This window comes from Sceloporus undulatus, chromosome 6 (assembly GCF_019175285.1).
Source record: "Sceloporus undulatus isolate JIND9_A2432 ecotype Alabama chromosome 6, SceUnd_v1.1, whole genome shotgun sequence".
Taxonomy (NCBI): domain Eukaryota; kingdom Metazoa; phylum Chordata; class Lepidosauria; order Squamata; family Phrynosomatidae; genus Sceloporus; species Sceloporus undulatus.
Window position 1 is genome coordinate 52,336,756 of NC_056527.1, and position 14,676 is coordinate 52,351,431.

General features: G+C 41.0%; 1 protein-coding gene across 1 annotated transcript in view; it reads right to left on the reverse strand.

The window, feature by feature from the left end:
- Positions 1-8,568: 8,568 nt before the first annotated feature.
- Positions 8,569-14,676, reverse strand: part of TRIM71 (tripartite motif containing 71) — a 56,491-nt gene continuing 50,383 nt past the window's right edge. Inside the window, exon 5 of the mRNA XM_042475793.1 lies at positions 8,569-10,417. Coding sequence (XP_042331727.1) covers positions 8,966-10,417 — 1,452 coding nt within the window. The 3' untranslated portion in view covers positions 8,569-8,965. The remainder of the gene's footprint in view (positions 10,418-14,676) is intronic.

The following is a 14,676-nucleotide window of genomic DNA, read 5'->3' on the forward strand; positions in this document are numbered from 1 at the left end:
GCCTAATGAGAACATCAATTTGCAGAATTATTCATAATGTAGATGTCCTGGGCACTTTGAATGTTGGTTCTTTTCTGAATATGCTCCCTTTAACTATGAAGAGACACAAACTTCATTGTACCGGGCTTATGGTGACTTATGTCTGGAGGGTAGATGGGTTACGAAGTTCCTGCTTCCCAATCAAGAGTGTAAGCTATTTTCCTGTTAGCCTTCGCAGGTGTGAAATATGACTGCATGTATTTTATAGGTTTTTTTTAGTGGGTTCAATGCTTAAATTTTATATAGCATTCCAGGTGATTCAAGTACATGCCCAGGTATTCTTATAACAGGTCTGTAAAGCAAGCTAGTATGCCAGAGATAAAGCAGTCATATATTTAGGGTGAATGGGAAACTGAACTGGAGACTGAGTTCATCACAGTCTTATTCTATCTCAGTGATTCCCAAACATTTGTCCTCCAGTTTTTTTGGATTTAAATTCCTAAAAGCGCCAGCCAGTTTGACCAATAGTCATGTATTCTGGGAGCTGAAGTCCAAAACATCTGAAGGACCAAAGTTTGGGAATCATTGTTCTACCATCCCAAAGTGACTGGGAAATTCTTTAATATATAGCTCCATTATGATGGAAATCCTGAGTCTAGATCAATTGCTTACAGTTGGAGAAAGACTCTGCCCCTACTGCAAGCACTGTATTTCTACATTTCCTTCCCAAAAGTATAGCTGCTGTTATGTGACTATTTCCTACTTTCATAGTTCTTAATCTTTGTTGTTCAGTGAACTCTTAAATACATCTCAAAAGAAAGGTTTAAAAACCTTGCTGTGACTCTTGTCGTCAAGGGACCCTATGTCACTTCATTTGTGAGGAGGCATAGGAAAGTGGTATTAAGCGTTCAGGATATTTAATAAATAAGTGCAGCCCAGGCTTACTAAACTTGCCTCAAGCAAATCTATCGCAGCATTGGGCTTTATCACACAAGGGGTTTTGCAGCTCAGATCCAGAGTCACTGCGGGTCCAGCCATGCATATTCACGTTATAATGATGTATTATCAGACATGATTGCATTCTATGGGGGGTCGTTCCAAAGCGGATCCACAGTCAATTCGGAATGACTCCTCATTTTTGTGATTTTGGTAACAAGCAACTTTACAAAAATTATTTCCAAGCTCACTTCGATTTCACTTCGAATTGGTCTGGTGTGGAAGATCACACTGATCCCATCCCCAGTGACCCCCTGTGACCTGTCCCATCATCCCCTGCCTGCTCCTTCACCCCAATCTCACCCCCTCTGCCAAGGCTGCCACCTGTCCCATCATCCCCTGCCTCCTGTTTTACCCTGAAGAAGGATGACAGCTAAGGAGGGGACAGGGAAGGATGATAGCGTCCAGAGCCCCACTGGGCATGCGCCAGGGTGCCAATTCGAATCACTGAATCCTTCTGGTGTGGTAATACAATGTGCACTCTCTCCGCTTTGCCCAAGTAGAGACCACAATTTCGTTTCTCGGGTATAATACATCACGTGAATTGCATTGGATCCGAAGTGACTCTGCTCCCCCCCTCGCTTCGAATTGGAGCTCCTGTTTCACGTGTGATAAGGCCCATTGTCTCACAACCCTGTGAGGGAGACTGACTACTGAAATCGTTGAAGGAGTGTCGATGTGTCTTGCATCCTGCACACACAAGGTGTTTGCTAAAGTATTCCTGTGAATTTTATATAAAAATGTGCATTTGCTGTGTCCTAGAGACAGCATCTGAAGAGAAAAGACAAACCACAGGTGAAGTGAAACTCACATTTATTTGATTAAACAAAAATAAAATAAACTGCATAGAAACTTTTTAAAGTCCAGAGAGACCATGACTTTGTTTTAAGGCTGCCAGTAGCTGATACATTGTCTCCTTGCTACATCCTTCAGCCTTCTCCATGGACCACAAAGATACATTCAGAAGCCTCCATTAAAAACACACACATTCTAAGATTTTTAGCCCCTTTAAAGAAAACTTGTGCCTCACCTGACCTGCTTTTACTCTGCAACGTCTGGAGTTCAAAACACCAAGTGACCAAATTTTTAAAAGGTAAGGGCCTTCAAATTGGAGGAAAAAAAACAGAGCAATCTTGCACTGCTCTGGAATCTATATACCTAAAAAACAATCATTGTTCTATAGAACACTAGCTGTACTTTTTCATGGTAGATGTACAACAGAGGCAAAGTATATATACACATATATATCAAATCAAGGAACTACTATAAAAACCAGCCAGCTCAAGAGAAATGAATTTTCCAATGACAAGCAGACTCTTGAGCGCTCCCTCAATAGGGTGCATATTTATTTAAAAACAAGTATCTTGTTTGACAAAATGTGGATTTACAAATATGGAGGAGTTTAATCCGCACAGTTTTTCTATGCTAGTTCTTGGACACGGTGGGGTTTTTTTTGTTTTTTGTTTTGGTCTTAGACCAACAACTTTGTGTTTAGGCATATAAAAATACTGATTTTTTTTTAAAGTAAGAAAGACATACCTTTTTAAAAATAAAAATGTGTACCAACAACTGAACAGATGCACAACAGGTGAGGCACAATGCAAGCAGAATCACATACAGTAAGAAAAGTCACCATCTTTCTGGATGACTGAGTACACACCAAGTTTTTAAAGTCATAAATGGGAGGGGCTAAAAAAATAAAGATCTCTCCCTGGGAAAGAAGCTACATAGACTGAGAAGTTATTCTATCATTCTACAAAAAGAACTTACTGGTTTGGTGGCTTTAAGAACACCATCTAATCTACTACGTACACTTAACATTCAGTTACCAAAGCTCTAATAAAGGAGCTTCAAGCAAAACAAAAAGGCAACCTGAGTTTGTAAGTAGATACAATCATTGAAGAGGTCTAAGACCATGCAGGTAACACAAAGCTTTTTCTTCCCAATTTCTTCCTGAAGAACCATGACTGGTTAAATGCCAATGGGGGAAAAAACAAAGCCATCCAATCTTGGCTTGTTAACCAACCCGTACGATTACCTAAACATGAAGCAAGAGGTACTACACATGCCACTGGAACATTTACCAGGTTCAGCATGGCATAATCACTAGTAGTTTTCTGTACTCATTTCTTCAACCTCTCTTATAAGCAAGTCAGAGGAAGAGGCAGTCATCACCCATAATGTGCCAAAAATCCATAGTGTGCTTCTCAGCTAGCTTTGCTGTACATGGGAAACAATGGACAAAAGAGTTCAGTCTAAGCTGCCTTTGGTATGAATATATTAACACTGCCTCTAAATATCACATTCGAATCAAAACTTGATAACTCCCAGCCTCATTCTCTGCCATCATATGCAATACTTTGCTTTAAATGTAGGAGAATGACCACTATATCCTTTCATAGAATCTTAACTACCAAGGAGAGGTTTAAACACCAGTTCTATCAGGTTCCCAGAAAATTATTTTCCAATATGCTTCCTCTAGATATGGAGCAGACTCTTTTCTCTTCTTGTAGACGAGACCTATAGTCACAAAAAACTCTACCAGAAAGAACCAGTTCACCACACCAGCCAGTGTGGGAGAAAGCATTAATTGCCGGGCCATTGGGTCCCTTAGTGTTTCTTACTTACACCTTCTGTCATGGTAGCCTAACATCTCTAAAGAAATGCAGCCATATGCATATGCTTAAATGTATTCAAAATGTATATTTACCGGGGTGGGGGCTTAGCTGTATACAGTCAATCCCATTCCCCCTTATATTGAATACCTACTTTCTTCTATGACTTTTTTGTTATTGAGTTTGAGGTAAACGCTGTGTTTTTTTTTTCCTTCAAAAGTGAGGTAGGATACAAGTGTGTTTGTGTGTGTGTGTAAGTAAAGATATTTTTTTAAAATCCTATTACCTTTTGGCACCATTTGGATACAGTCATGTAAAAACAACAACAAAAAACAACAACAACAACACAGAACATGCTTTGGCACTTCTTAATTTAAACCAGAACTAAATATAGGAATCTTCTAACTTTCAGAAGAAATCAGAGATATGGCTAAAATCAAGCAGAGATTCCTCTTCAATAAATTAGTTTTGGCTTAACTAACTAAAACAGACAGTACCAGTCTTATGCCATTCTATTGGAAATTGTCATAAAGAAGCATTTCTTTTGTCTCTAGATCTCATTAGCTTTAGGAACAGTATCGTTTACAGGATATTTCTGGGCACCACTGTATCCTATGCTTATGGTATGTCCTTGAAGATTTCCTCAAGTAAGCTGCACATAGAATACACAACATCATCTCTGAGATATTGCTGCTTAGGCCATGACTTCTATTGGGCTTAAAGCAGAACTGAGGGTGTGGAATACTGGGTTAAGCAAAAGATTCAAACGTTGATTCAGGATGGAGTCTTGTTTTTTAAAAGACTCTTCCCAAATTAACCATTTATATCACAACTTAGATTCAAGTACTTTGTGTACAATTGCCTTCCCAAATATAAAAAAGTATTTTTCATGACCCCACTTTTTCCCCTCCTAGTCCAAATTTAACAACTTGAAAGATTACATCGACAGTTCAGGAGAAATCACTATATACCTTTAGAGCTCCCTCACTGTTCTGCATTCCATCTTTGTATATCAAGATTGCCCAATAAGCCCATGAGCATGCAAACAGATGGACTTTAAATCCTGTCAGTTATATAACCAATAAAAACCAAGCCCCTAAGGGGCATTTTATGTTGGCATTAAATGTTTCCTGTATTATTACACTACTTAGCTTCATAGCATTATAAACACTTTTATGTCAAAAGCCACACTAATACTTTAAGTGGGATAACATGTGCTTAGCACTACCTTCTGTGGTAACTGTACAGGGAGTCACTCTGGGTAGCCAAACAGCAGCCTTAGAAATATGCATGCTAGAAATAAATACCCTTTTTGGTGGTTGTTCCTTTATGCCAAAGCAGCAGATCTGTAGCTCTGCTAGTAGAAGTAAACAGCATATTAATGGAAGAAGAAACAATGGCACAGTAACCCCAATCTTCCCAAAATTTCTATGCTGCAAACACATATGAAGCTCAATACAGCTGCAAACACAATTTATGAAGCTCAAACAAAGGATTATGCTAGACCAGGGCTGGAAATTATGCAGCCTTCCAGCTGTTGGACCACAACTTGCACCAGCTTAACCAATATTGCCAATAGGAAGAAATGTTGGGCGTTGTAATCTAGTAACGTTGAGGGCTGCATAATTTCTATCCTACACTCAACTGCAGCTTTCCATTATGGAAAGAGAGGTAGAGATGGAGAATGGCACAAAGAGTTCTGTATCTGATCGGAAAATAGGGGAAATATGAAAAGCAAAGGAAATAAATGCTTGCCTTACACACAGACACAGACACAGGGAATTCTGCCAACTCTAAAATTAAAGCTTTTAAACCAGTTATCTTTGGTAGCTATATCAGGAAAACTAACTTTTATCAGCTTGAGTAGAAAGCAAAATTTTCAAATTGAAATGCTGTCAAAATCAATGACATGCTGCAATAAATATGGATACAATATTAAAAACACATCACTCTCTTCAAAAATATGTGGGACTAGTATGTGACTCAAGCCATGCCCCCTCTCTGACTGCAACCATTTCTGACAAGCATCCCACTACAAACACACCAACTACTTTGCCTCAGAAGATGGGGCGATGACAGGATGAATGTTATGTTCTGAGAGAAAAAGAATACAGCTTTCAACTTTGCAGCGTGCAAGTAGAAATACAGTTTTGGTGTCAAGAAGTCTATGGGTGAGGATATGGGACCCATGCACACTGACTCCTTTCCCCCCACCAGAGAAAGCTTCTATACAATTAATCAACTACATCAGTTAGAACATCCTCCAATATTACCTCTGGCAGATGACTAAGGTCCCCATTTGGCTGGATGGAACCACTGCCCAATTTAATTCAACTAAGTCTGGAATTTTGGTTTAAAAATAACATCCATTAGAAAAACTCCACATAAAAGCTGGCATCATATAAGTGTCATATGTAGGTATTAGTCAACCTAATGCCTACAGATGTCTCTCTTTGATCAATGTGGATTCTGGTAGTCCCTCCCTCTGTACTGACCAAAGGCCCTCCAGACCTACTGTAGAGTCACTGGACCTTTCCCTGTGCCTCCTCAAAGTGATGGCAATGGTGGCTATATCCCCATAATCAGATACAAAATCATCCTGGAAGACTTCTGAAGAGCCCCAGCAGGAGTAATAAATTCGGCCTGTTACAGACAGCCAAAATAAAGCTGCTTCAAGTCACAATGGAGGTATGGTGTTTCAATGATGCATGCGTCCAGAGAGTCCAGAAGTCACACCAAAGCCACACTCCAGCCCTAAGGACTGGAGCGTGGCTTTGGTGGGGCTTCTGGACTCTTAGGACGCATGCATCATTGAAACGCCATACCTCCACTGTGACTCGAAGCAGCTTTATTTTGGCTGTCTGTCTGGCTACAGGGACATAGGCAGATGCTTCTCCAAATTCCAACTGTCCTCATCAGCTACAGAATGGCCATGGTGTGTGTGTGTGTAGTGACTATACAATAGGCCTGGAGATTAGTGAATGTCCAATTATAATGCTGGACAATTCAGGACTGCAGGTCACCATCTGTAAGAATATTTCTGGTGTTGACTGAAAGAGGGGTGGGCAACATATAGAAACACAAAGTTTATGACTAGAACACCAGAAATGCTAAGTCAGTTCAGAAGCTCACCAATTCTGTTTCATTTTGGGATCATATAAATTGCTGGAGAAAGGCTCATATGCTCGTGGCTTTGTGTATGCTGCAGTCCAATTGAAAGACAGAACTGAGCTCCTTACAGCTGAATATGACTTTCGAGAAAAGCATGAAAAGTGCAATTCACAGCATCTTTGTTCACACAGAAAACCTTGAATATCTCTGGCCAGAAATTGGTAGACAGAGGGGAAACAGCATTCCTCCACATTAGCTGGAGGGCATTCCTGCCTTGATTTTATATAATCACAACTCAGTCTTCCTTGTTGATGACATTACAGGATGAATACAAAAAAGGACAAAAGTCTCACTGCAACAATAACATTCAGACTACATTATCAGCACATTAGATCTCCAACCAGGATCCTAGATGAGACATAACAATATATTACAAATGTGTCTCTTGAGTTAACCTTGGCATACATCCTAAGCACCACACCTACAAATCCACCACATGCTTTCTTGTGAGCAAGTCCCTATTTGAGATCAAGAGGACTTATTTCTAAATGCATGTAGTTCTCCTCCAAACTGGAGGAGAAAATGATACACAAAAGGAATCACATTCCTAAGATTTGGTACAAAAATTTCAAATCTGGAGCTTCTTGAAGAAGTATAAGAATCCACAGCTTTTTCAGTGCTAAACTTTGTGGATGATTAAATTCAAGGAACTCACTCGTTTTTGTTTTTAGATACTGCACCCCCATTTTACATGGCATTCTTTGGCGCTGGAACAAATGAGGTAGAGTTTAGGGTGGTTTTATTTCCACAATCTCTGCTACAACAGAGAAAGGCTACACGGGTGTCCTGGCAAGATGAACATTATATGCAGAAGTTCCATTTAAAGGGGAGCCTGAAAGAGGCAAGAAACAGTCCGTCAACTCAGGTTAGTTACTATAAATCTGGTTTCCTTCATCAGGCATTTCTGAAACACACCCTGAAATTCCAAAATGTCTGCTTCCTGTTACTTAGACCAGGAAAAAAATTATGCACTACTCTTCATAGAGTGACACCTTTCAACACAACCCTTCAAAACACTAAGCTGAAACATTTGACTCACTGTCTTTCACTAGGTGTTGTAACTGCCACAGACAACCACATCAGCCACAGACAGGCAAAATGTAAAGGAAAAGGAATTCTTTGGGGGGGAGGGCACTGAAACAAAGACCAAGAGAAAAATACAAGTTCAAAATACAAAGCTTCACTCCAAAGATCTCCTTTTGACATCAGGAAGAGCTTATATTTGTGCATTAGGAGTTTCATTAAGCTTTCCTCACACACTCACCAAGGCAGCACCTCCCCAAGCTGCCATCTGAGATAACATTTGAAGATCCTGAGTTTGGAAAACAGCACTGTCCAACAGCAGTACATATGGCTGCCTTCTCTCAGCTTGGGCAAGTTCTCCTGGGTCCTTACACATGGGTTACATTCACCATGTCACACATTTAACCAGAGTCCAACGCCACCAAATAAGAGGTTAAGCATATAACATTTTGTGCATTCTTAAATGGTTGCCTTTGCGTTGTGGAGTTACTGCATTTCTTTTTTCAAAATATACATGCAAACAAAAATTGAAAGGAAAAAAAAAAACCTTAGCTCCCCCCCTCCCCGGTGAATCCCATCCCACTTCAAAAGACCAGAGTCCTCTGGTAACAAGACACTATATTGAACAGTAAGTCAAATGCACTGAGGTATTAAAAAAAGGAGAACAAGGAAAGAGTTCTCTGCTGCAGCAGCATCTAAATCACACAATCCCCTTTATCCCCCTCCAAACAAACAAACAACAAAAAATACCCCACCCCACAGTATGAACATAACACAAGAGCATTAAAAATAACTAACACTACTATTTTTTTTCTTTTTAAAGATGAGAGTGTGCCTTTTTGGCAGAACCTACAGAATTTATCACACAAACCAGCTAAATGTGCACAGAAACATGTTTTTGCATTAATGTCCCATCCAGGGAAAAGAGGCTTAATTTTATACTGCGCTTTGTATACTGTGGAGGTAAAAGAACACAAAAATAATGAGGTAGATAAGAGTTCATAACAACACCACAGGTTCACTCCCTGCAGATAAAAAGGGAAAGTACATTCATCTATAAAAAATTAAAGATGAGGTAGGTTTGAACTAACATTGTAATATTTTGTATATGTGTGTATGTGTTCTCTTAAAAGGATTTTTTTTCCCTGAGACAGATTTTTCCTAGTACAGATAAACACAGATTAGAAGACGAGAATTCGATTGTTTCCAAAGTCAACCACAACAATCATGCCATCCGGGGTGACTGTAATACCTGAAGGACGGTCCATCTGACCAAAGCCACTTCCCTGAGTGCCAAATTTGCATAAAAAACTACCATTTGGCTCAAATATCTGCACACGATGGTTCCTGGAATCTGCCACAATGATACGGCCTTCCTGATCGACTGCCACACCCTGCGGGCGCAGAAACTGCCCATTGCTTGTGCCTTCAGACCCAAGGAAGCGGGCTGACTGACAGTCTGGATGTATGACCAAGAGACGATGATTGTTGAAATCTGTTACGACTAGATGGCCTTCGTGATTAAACGTCACACCTCTTGGAGAATCAAAGTGCTTCCAGAGCGCTCCTTCAAAACCATACTTATTCAGGAATACTCCATCAGGGCCAAAGAGCTGAACCCGATGATTCCTTGTGTCAGAGACCAGGATTTTTCCCTCGGAGTTTACCGCTACATCCCATGGGTAATTGAACTGCCCATTCTTGGTTCCTTTCTCCCCAAATTTCAGAATGAACTGGCCATCGAATGTGAAGATCTGGATGCGATGATTGTCCTTGTCTGCCACTATAATCCTCCGTGATGAGTCTGAGGCAACACCAGCAGGCCTATCGAATTGGCCGGGCCTGGAGCCCAAGGTGCCAAACTTATGATGGAAAGCCCCACAAGGCTTAAAGACCTGGATGCGGTTATTACTGCGATCAGCAACAATGATATAGCCTTCTTTATCTACACTCACGCCCCAGGGGCGGCACAACTTCCCATCACCATCTCCCTCGCTAGCAAAACAGAGCCCTGGCAGTCCAATGCCAACATAGCTGCGCCCTGATTTGACGGTGATTTTGAATGGGCTATTTTCTATATGCTGGTTGCACATCATGACTGAAATGAGGTGTTCCCCTTCCATTTGTGGCCTGTAATTGACCAGATAGGTCCCATTCTGTTGGTCACCAATATCTGCTCCAAAGAGATTCCCATCTGGCCCCATGACTACAGCAGAGATCATGTCTCCCCCGGAACGGCGCAGCTCTCCATCATGGTCATAGCCTATCACTGTGAAAGAGGCTACTTTGCCTTGAAGTGCACGTTTGAGACCTTCCCCAGTGGCTTTGGTCAGAGGAGCGAAAGCCCCACTGCTGACAAACCCCATGGACTTGATGGCCATATACAAAGCCTGATCGGGAGGTGTGAACATGACCCTGTCATCCTCTTGAGGCTGTAGGAAGCCTCTGACATTCTTCAGCTCCTGGACCTGAGCAAGCATCCGGTCTCGTGCCAAGAGGATATCCATGCTTCGACCCTCCTCTAGGACCTGCTGGACTGCACTGATGGTGTTGTCTAGCTTGTTGAGGTTTTGACGCAACTTTTCAACCTGAAGGTAGAGGGACTTTGCTTTCACTTGGCGGATTTTTTCCACCTAAAATAAGATCATTAGACATATTTAAACTATCAGCTGTATTGATCATACAGTAGAACAGAAATTTACTTGGGCATGAAGGCACATATATTTGGAACTGTGAAAGATGCAAAAAATTCTGATCTACCTCAATTCTCAAGGATTATTTTTTGTTTAGTAGAAAGGTATGTCTTGTCATGGGGGAAATGAGGAACAGTATATATTTTTATTATTATAATTTTTTATAAACAATTTAAACTTGATTTTAAAAATGCATCACATCTCACTTAAATGATACCCTTATATTGACATAAGAGTTCAAATATTTCATAGAGAAAAGGGACAAAGGACAAGATGAATGTACTAAATCCAGGATGCTGAAGGCTTTGTCTGGAGCAGAATGCGTAACTGCATATAGGTCATTCCAACTTACACAGGGAGCTATTACATAGCCACCTACCTACTCTGATTTCTAAGTGTCTTAACATAATGATCTAAGCGGCAGGCTGAATGTTAGGGAAAGGAGAAGGACACATTAAAATTGGAAATGATGTGAATACAGACTGTCTCTTCTTAAGTTCACCATAATCTGGAAATCATTGATTTAGGAACCCCATTTATTAGCATAATAGGAATGAGTTTAACACACATACAAGAATGTGCACTCTCCTCTTTCTCTAGCATAGCTGTAAAGGGAAATCTGGAAATTTTTGTTTCCATTAGACTAAATGTGATTTGCTACATTACCTGAACCTGGGCAACCTGTGATTGATCTTAACTGTGCTTAGTAGAAACAAGTTAGCTTCATAAAATATGGTTTGAATGTTCACTTGCAACACTCCTTTCCTCGTGCCACCCTTTCTTTTCCTCCTGTCAGCTAGTGAGCTTCCCACCCCCATGAGTTTTCTGCTACTTCACTTCCATCTTTGGAGAGATGGAATGTACTCAGTCATTCACTTTTTCTCTTGTTGTCTCATCATGAACTAGCAGCAGGGTCTACTGAACAAAGCAGGCTCTGTGGGAGGGAAAGGGAATGATCATGGAAACTGCCTATACTACTGCATAAGCAATTTGACCAGTTACTTTACTCTCCTTCCTAACATCCTAGTGCTGAAGACTCAGGAATTCAAGAAGCAGCTGACAATCAACCTTGTTTCTTTCCTTCTCTCTGAAGGCTGCAACAGCTGGGATGGGAAGGAAGGAATAACCAAGCAGTGAGAGGGGATCATTTGCTCTGCGACACTACAACTACAGGGAATGAACATTCATGTATTCATCATCAGTGCTGGGGAACAAGAGAGCAGCCATCCCCTTGTGCCTACAAGGAAGGCAAAGCTAGTGGGAACAAAGCTGCTTCTGCAATTGCCACATTCCTTGTTTTCCTCATTTCCTTTCATGAGGAGATAGATGCAGCAGTATGGTCACCATGGAGGACATGGTAGAGGAGGGTGAGTGGAGGGGCAAGCAGATGCACTCCTTAGTGGCAGCTCACAGCATTTGTGTGTTTTGTTCTGTTTTTGGTGGCATACTACACTGCTGCAAAATTGTGCAGCCAAATTTCAACATTTTAAAAATCTTGCGGGGCTGGGGGAGGTTTCAAGGACTACAAAAGGGGTTGGGGGCAAATATGGCTCATAGGACAGACTTCCTATACACTGTGTTTACAAAGGTACATTTGTATACAGCTAAGACTTTTATAACATTCATTTTATAGATGAGGAACTGTTTCAGATGATTGTTATGAAACAATAAACCTGCATTTTATGCTTCAGTTGTATTCGTTTTATGCTCATCGGCTTCCCATGGCTACTGTGCTCTTACACATCTTGACTATTCACCTGAACAAAGCCACATAATAGAGCACTCTAGAGCTGAGCAGCTTTTTGGTGGGAACACCCCTCCTAACTCTCTGTGTACATGTTTGGGCATGTCAAAGTATGCCCAATTCCATGTCCACCGCCAAAGAACAAAGAGAAAGGATAAGAAAGAAGGAAGATGGGAGGGTCATACAAATTCACAGATTTTCACTCAAAGATGCTACAAATAAGCAATTTGTTATTTTTATGGTCTCTGTGACTGACACATATAAGTGATTAAGTAGCTGACTTATTACAAGAAACCATACAAAGGAAGCATCCATTCTGGCCTCAACTACCAGCTGTACCTGCACCTTATGCAGGTTGGGACCACCCCATAGCTGTGCAGATGACAAGGTAGCTGGTATCTTATAAGCCAGGGTGATGGCCTCCACAATTCATTTGCAGAAACAATGGGACCAGACATAGCAAAACAAGAAGTCTGGGGAAACCAATGAACAAAGCAATCTGTTGAACACAGAATGCAAGGGCTCCGCAAACAAGGAGTGTATGGTCAGATCCAGCAAAGGAAAAGAATTCTGAATGAGAACAGTCTGAACAATATCCTGTTCCAAGTGAAATAATGACAACACTTGTGGGAGAAAGGAGATGCTGGCATGGAGTCCCACCGTGTCCCAACACAAAACCTAGTATGATTTTGTATGGTAGATTTAAACACAGAGTGCATAGCTCACCTGGCTTATTCACACAGGTGACTGTGGCCAAAACTATTGCTTAAGTGGCTGGAGATCACAGGTAGCTAGGAATTCAAATAACCTTTTCATGAACTGTAGTAAGGCTACCAACAAGACAAAGTCAAAATTGGTGGAATAACTGGCAAGTACAGATGAGGGAGTTTTTTTTAGGAAATGTTTGGTCAACAGGTCAATGAACAGTGAAGATCCTGAACACTAAAATAAGATAGACAAGACGAGACAAAGTGAGGCAAATCTTTAAAGATGAAAATGGAAAGCCCTCAGTCCTTCAGTTAAAGGTGGAAGCAGAAAATGGGAACACAGCAGAGATGACTGAGAACAAGCAAAGGCTTAGAACCAACAGTGTGCAGAAAGTTTACTGGAAGCTCTTAAGATCCAAAATGGTAATCAGAAATGGTGCTCTCCATTTTCATACTATCAGCCACAAAGTTTGAAGATTCAAGTAATTAGGTTTTCATTTGGTCTCTGTGTATGATGATCTGGCAACTTCTGAAAGGACAGTACCAGTAGCATGGTGAAAGAGCATGATGATGCTGACTGTTTCCTTGTTACCCAGGCCACAGAAAGGTGACAAGGATAGAGTCAGTCTCAACAATGCTGAATTTGACCAACACTCTTCCAATGGGATAGGAGGAAACAAGTAAACAAGCAAGTCCTGTCACTTGTGGATGAAAGCATCTCCAGAGCAGTGGTGTCCTACCACCACCTGGTTACAACATGCCTTTCCCTGCTGCAGCAGGTTGAAAACATGACCACTTGTGTCATGCCTCAGTGGTAGTTACCATCAAAAACACATTGGCAAGAGACATCATTCTCTGACCTGCTAGGGAATCTGTGATGATAGTGTCCTCTGTCAAAAGATGGAAGGCTATTGGACTTCTTTCTCTTTGGATGCACAACTTCCACAGATCTATTGCCAGGCAAAGAAGTGTTCTCAACCTTGTACCTCCTTGCTTGTTCACACAGAACACTGTGCTGTTGATGTCTGTAACAATCTGTGTAACTCTCTCATGAAGGTGGTGATTGAAAACTCAAAAAAGCTTTTACAACCTTCTGTACATTTATGAGGAAGTCATTTTGGAAGATTGTGGACATACACAACTCAAGAGTGGGCTCTGCATCTTGAAGGAAATTGTCCATTGTTAGCATAAAGCTGTAGGAACTAGAAAGGAATGCCAGTCATGATGATAAAAATGGACAGCAATCACAGAACATCCTTCTATCTCTCTGAGAGGAGTGAGTTTGTTGTGATGGCTGTCAGAGTCACAGTCTAAAGATGAACCAGAATGGGAAGAGCAGTCTGGAAGAATATATCACTACAGTGATGCTCAGCAACTGCTGGGTGATACAGACCATAGAAATGGGAGCACCAGAGACAAGAAGTGCAAAGTTTCTCAGTTTTGCCTGTGATCTGGAGGGAATGTGACGTCTAATTGAAAGTGAAGTCTAAGTCTGGAGATAGAGTTCTGAAGTCTCTGCTCTGTAAAACTCAAACAATTCACAGCACAGTAGAATAGAACAGATTTTCTCCTTCTTTCTGAGGCAGAACAAACATTCATATTGCTCAAAGAAACTGGAGAAAGAAGCTAATGAGAGAGCATTCCAAACACTGCTGCCTGAGCAGCAGACAAAACAGAACTAAGTAAAGTGGATTTTCACCCCCAAGTACAGGGTTCCTCCTGACAAGCTGTTCAGTTCTAGAATATTC